The 6,000-nt window shown below is 54.8% G+C and overlaps 1 protein-coding gene across 1 annotated transcript in view; it reads left to right on the top strand.

Moving 5' to 3' along the window:
• The first annotated feature begins 297 nt into the window (after window positions 1–297).
• PKP1 (plakophilin 1) overlaps window positions 298–6,000 on the top strand; it is a 50,767-nt gene continuing 45,064 nt past the window's right edge. The window contains exon 1 of the mRNA XM_064732981.1: window positions 298–639. Coding sequence (XP_064589051.1) covers window positions 438–639 — 202 coding nt within the window. The 5' untranslated portion in view covers window positions 298–437. The remainder of the gene's footprint in view (window positions 640–6,000) is intronic.

Raw genomic sequence — 6,000 nt, 5'->3', positions numbered from 1 at the left:
CCGTGTGGGAGATGCTCCAGCCCCGGGGAGTACCGTTTCCCACCCAGACCCACAGAGCCTCAGCCCGACCCCTCTCAGTGCCTGTGCCCAGCCCTGGAGCCCCCCGCCCTGGCACCGGCACGGCCGCGGCCCCGGGGCTGGGCAGGGGCTGGGGCTGGGGCAGGCCCGGGGCCGGGCAGGCCCTCAGCGGCCCGGGGGTGCCGGGGCTGGCGGGAGGCGTGGGTGTGTGCGGGCAGGGCTGTATATCCAGTCTGGCAGAGGGTGTGACTGCTCACACGCCGGGGAGCCGAGCTGCGAGCAGCAGCCCTGAGACACCCTGGGCCAGGGGACGTATGGCAAGGAGGGCTTCGGGGGACTAAGCCCAGCAGAGCCGGTGTTCGGTGGCCCCGTGTTGTCCGTGCGAGCCGAGTGCAGCCCCGCGCCCGCGGCCTCCAGCCATGCTCCACTCCCCGCTGAAAACGGCGCTGGCCTACGAGTGCTTCCAGGACCAGGCGAGCTCCACGCTGGCCCTGCCCTCGGACCACAAGTTGAAAACCAAGGGCACGGGCAAGCAGCGCGTCCAGGAGCAGGTGATGATGACGGTCAAGAGGCAGAAGCAAAAATCGTCGGTATCGTCAAGCGTGGGCCACTCAAACCGAGGTAAAGTCCCGCAGCGAGGGAGCCTCCGGGGCAGGGCTGGTGCTCGGGCTGCCTTGGTGGGGTTTGTGGAGGGGGCACAGATTGCTTTGCTTCTCTCCTGGCTCACCTCAGGCAGGTGGTGCCAAGATCTCCTGCACTGGTTGGAAGGGTTTAGGACAAGATACAGAGTTGGAAGCGTCAACTCCTTCCTGGCTGGAGCTGATCCCTGGCTGCTCTGCTCCACATCCCTGAGGCACTTGGACGTTTCAGTGTGTACTATAACTAATTTTTCCCTGGCTCTAAAGCTGGAGTAGCTGTCTGGTTTTGCAAATACTTCCTCTGCAAGTGCCCCCACGGCTGGAATTCCCCACCACCCCCTCCTGTGGACGGCCAAGCTGACAGTGCTCCTCCTCCTTGGCCCTGCCGTGGGCTGGGGCTGGGGCTCTGCTGCTCCTGAGCGCGGGGCAGGTGCAGAGCAGGAGGCTGTGCCCACACACGGGACACAAACCTCAGCTCGGGATTCACCACTGGAACTCCCAACACATCTCCCAGTTACAGGCTGAGAAGTGTGGGGTCTCTGGGACCCTGATGGGAGTGGTAGGAAGGAGATGAGTTGGGAGAAGTGTCCCTGGTGTTGGTTGGTGGGGGTGTTTCACAGCCCCCCTCACTTTGGCTGTGTTGGGGTCCGGGTGGCCGCTCCACCTCTGTGCACTGGGTGTGTGCCACAGAAACAATCAGCTGAGTCCTGCAGCCAGGTGTCCCACTGGAACCCCTCCTCTTTGGATCAAGGCTTGGCAAATGGTTCTCTCTGCCATCCTTGTGTCTGGAGAAAGTTGATCTGGAGCTAAAGCCCAGCATTCCCCAGCTGGAAGCTGCAAACCCAGAGGGCTGTGACAACTTCTGTGCAAAACCTTCTGGCTCTTGGAGGTGCTTTTAAGAGCAGCCACAGAGCTCTGGCCTGACTGGGTCCACCAGGGAGTGGAAATCCCAAGGCTTTGGGAGCCATTGGGGTGCTGGAGCTGGGACTGAGCATTCAGCTGAGTCTGGAGTGAGCAGCATGGAGGGGGTCCTGGGTGAGCTGGGCCAGGCTCTGATACCTCCCTCAGGAGCTGTGCCTTGTCCAGCAGCTCTTCCAGGCTGCATTGTGAGGCTGAGTCCTGTGCTGGTGAGCTGCCATGGTCCAGAGACATGTTTGGGGCTGGATTAGCAAGAGAAGCTGGGTGGCTGCAGGCTGCTGGAGGGAGTGTGGAAGTGGTGCTTCCTCAGGAGCTATCCCTGCTCTGGGAGCTGCAGTTGCTGGAACAGAGGGGATGGAGCATCTCCAGGGCAAGGGCAGGTGGGCTGTGCCAGAAACAAATCCCTGCTTCCTCTATTTTTGTCAACACAGATTCCAACAGGTGAGGGGGGGGCTGCGGCAAGGAGAGCTTTCCTCTGCCACCATAGTGGAAGATGGGAATCTCCTCCCACCTCCAGAGGGTTTATTGCTTAAGGTGTTACAGTGACAGACCTGACAAAATAAAATTCATGGCAAGATGAGCTGAGGGGCCCTGGATGGAGAGGGAAGTGGGCAGAGGGATCCACAGGCAGGAGGGAAGTGAGGCAGAGGGGGATTATCCAGCTTGGAGAGGAGCCCAGGTGAAACCTCTGGGAAAGGGAAAAAAAAAATAGCACATTCCCAAATTGCCAGTTTCTGCTCAACAAGCTAAACCCCTCCTCCAGACACTTTGGGGAATGTCTGGGAATGGGAATTGCGTGGAGATGTGCAGCTTTGGTTTCTGTGTCCTGGGGAAGCTGAGTCACATCCCACTCCCAGGAGCTGCCTCCAAGTCCAGAGCCCAGCCCCCCCCCTCCCCTTGTTCCCACCAGGGGTGGTTGGCCAGCAAAGGTGCTGGGGGCTGATTCATCCTATGCATTCCTGGATGGAATCCCAGAAGGGTGAGAAGTTGCTGTTTGTTCCCAGGGCTGTCTCCTGGTTGGTGTTGGAGTGGGTCAGGCTCAGCTTTCAGGTGTTGGGTTTTACTGCTGTTGCCCAAAGATCAGGTGGGCAGCCCTGATGAGAAAAATTAGTTTTTCCTCCAGAGAGGCTGTGTGGGTCTGTTAAGCATGGATTCTGCCTGTCCAAACCCTCATCCAGTTTCAACTCCCTGCATCCCCCGGGATTTCCCAGAGATGCTCCTCAGAGGCAACACAAGCTGGGGATTCCCAAAGCCCCCCACAAGTGCCTGAGTCCTTTGTTCCCTCTGCTCCCAGACAGTCCCAGAGCAGGGCTGGGCAGCTCTTGGGCCAGGTCCAGGTTTGTTGCTGTGTTTGGAGCTGTGGTTTGAGCTGGAGCTGGAGCAGGTCCCAGAGCTTCCCCCACCTACAGGAGCCATGTCCTGGTGTGTGTCGGATGGGGAATATGGACATGGAGCCCTCAAACACACAGCAGGGCAGGGGTGTTGTATCCTTTAGGGGGGAGGACACCCTCCCTCACTATGCCAGGGATTGATGGAACCATAAATGAGTTGGTGATTTGGAGTCCAGCTGGTCAAGGTCTTGTGGCCGCTTTGGAGATCTGGTGTCCCCCAGCGCAAGGTGGCCAGTGTGGGCTCAAACTGGTGTGCACTGGGGTGGGACAGTAGGCAGAAAACTGCTGCAGCAGAACACTCCTGAGCCCAGTGGGTGCTGGCTCAGCACAGCAGCTGCTCCCAAGGGAGGCTTTGGAGTCTGGGATGTGTGGTGTCTGTGGGGTTTCTCCTCCTTAGGGGTTGGGTCTGTGGGCTCTGCTCTAGGGCTTATCTGTCCTTCTCCCCATGGCAATACCAAACTAGATGACTCCCTCTGAATTTGTGAGTAATGCACATTTCCAGGGAAAATTAATTTCAGTAGCATGGCAGAGGGAAAGGCCAGGCCAAGCTGAACCAGCTCCTTGTAGCCATCAGCTCTGTTGTACAAAGTCCTCTGGCTAAAGGAAGGTTCTGCCAGTGGTTTGTCACTGAGGAGACACATCCAAGGAGTGTCAGATCCAACAGTCCTGTGGCTGAGCTGGGATTGAGAAGTTTCTGTGCTGGCTATGGCTAAGAGGAGAGTAATTCCACCAAGGTCTGATGGGACCCCATCTGGCTTTGGTGGGGATCAGGACTCTGATGTGAAGGGAAGATGAGATTTGGGGGATACAAAGTCTTCTGAAGACTTCTGTAACCTCCCCCAGCGTGAGATGATTCAGTGAAAGGTTCCACTCTTCCACAAAACTTAGATTATTGGGATACAAAAAATCCCCATTAGTTCATAGGGCAGAAGGCAGAACTGGAGTTTTGTCATTCCTGCAGGAATCTCCATGTCTGGGATTTCACTGACACTTCTCTCCTAGAAGACACCCAGGCTTTGCTTTGTGCCTCCCACAGGCCTCTGCTCTCCCTGTGTTTTTCCTATGTTTAATCATCCTTATTGTTTAAAGCTGTGCATAGTTTATGATTTAACTTGCCTAGCCTGCACTGCCAGTGACTGGTTCTTGTCTTTCCTTTCCCTGCCACAGATTAATATTTATTAACAGAATCCTTTTCCACAATCTCCACGTTGGCTCTGTGTGTCCAGCTGGCTTTGGGAAAATGGCACTTGGAGCACAGCTCTCCTCCTGCCAGCAGTGCCAGAGCTGCCTTTGAGGAAAGGAAATAACTCATCAAGAACAGCTACACTGGGTTCCATGCTCTCAGTTTGCTCTGCAATAATGAATAACAGGGATGGAGAAGGGGGTTAGGGCAGTGGGAGCAGTGTAGGGGGGCTCACAGAGATGCACCGCAAGGTTTTGCACTTCTTATCTGCTGTAATTGAATTTTACCCTCATGAATTGCCCCACTGACGATAAAAGAGATTTTAAAATGTCTAAGTTTTAAAGGAGATGTCATAGGGGAATGATAATTTGGGGAGGGGGAAATCTCAGCAGCCTTCAAGGTTGTTTTCTGCCCCACATGGTCACTGAGAGGCTGCACCACATCTGTGTGGTTCTGCCACATCTTTCCAACTCTGTCCCAGCTGTTGAGGGTCCTCTGTCATGAGGAGAAGCTGAGGGAAGTGAGAAAGTGGCTCAGCCTGGAGAAAAGGAGGCTTCTGGCTCTGCACAGCTCCTGACAGGAGGGGACAGCCTGGAGGGGTCAGACTCTGCTCCCAGGGAACAGGGACAGCAGGAGAGGGAGTGGCCTCAGGCTGGGCCAGGGGATGTCCAGGTTGTATTTGGGGGAAAATTTTTTCATGGAAAAGGTGGTCAGGCCCTGGCACAACTGCCCAGGGCATTGGTGGGGTCACCATCCCTGAGAGTGTTCAAAAGATGTGTGGATGTGGCACTTTGGACATGGGTTAGTGGTGAGCATGGCAGTGCTGGGGGAATGTTGGACTCTGATCTTAGAGGACTTTTCCAAGCTCAGTGGTTCTGTGATTCCCTGGTTCTGTGTTACTGACTCTGTGTGTTTGCTCAAGTGCACATGGGCCCTTCAGGACCTAAACAGCAGCTGGGACACAGACCTGTGGGCACAGCCAGAAAAAAGCACGAGGGGGGCACCTCCTACTGAGAGCATTTCCACCTGGCCCAAATGGTCTTTTGTGATTGCCTGGGTTTATCCCAAATTCCAAGGACCTGTGACCAGGTTGTGTGGGCTTTATTCTTGAGGTGTTTGAAAAGAGGGATCTCCTTCCTGTTCCTGAGGGCTGGGGATACCGGCTGTCAAGCTCTCTGTCAAGATGAACCAAGCAGAGAAGTGTCCAAACCTGCACAAAGATCAGGTTTTCTTCAGCCACCGCCACCAGAAAATCCCCAGGTTTTTCCTGGTCTCAATACTGAGCTCTCCAAGCAATAAATCCCAGTTGAGTGGTGGCAGGAGAAACATCTTCTCCAACCAGCAGGTTGACTTCAAAATGCCTTGAATGTTTGAGGTTCTGTATAATTCTGTGTTTATAAGCTCTTATGTACAAGTTCTGGGAGGTGAAGGCAACCCTTCCCTGCTGGAGAACATAAACTTGAACCAGCTGCCTGATCTCCTGAATTTGACCATGGAGCAGTGAATTTATGAAGAAAGTTACAGATGTGCCTAAACTGGCTTATTTTGGGTATCTCCTTGCTCTAACCCCAAAGTCTGGAGTGCATGGTAGGAACAGATCCTGAAAGGAAAAGTGTGGTGCCCAGGCAGGACTGGTCAGAGAGACCTGTGAGTCAGGCACAGAACCCCTTTCTACAGCTGCTCACTCAGGAAAATGTCCAGCTGCTCTCACCTGCAGTTACAGAATGTTTACAGAGAACAAGAGGCAGATTTGAAGAAGGAATTCCCAGGAATTCATCATGGAATGGCTTTACCTTCGTGTTCAGAATTATGGTTATCAGATAACTCTGTGTCCTGGGGAATCACCTGGCCC

Source organism: Zonotrichia leucophrys, chromosome 26, assembly GCF_028769735.1.
Source record: "Zonotrichia leucophrys gambelii isolate GWCS_2022_RI chromosome 26, RI_Zleu_2.0, whole genome shotgun sequence".
Classification (NCBI taxonomy): domain Eukaryota; kingdom Metazoa; phylum Chordata; class Aves; order Passeriformes; family Passerellidae; genus Zonotrichia; species Zonotrichia leucophrys.
This window is presented reverse-complemented; position numbering and strand designations above follow the sequence as displayed.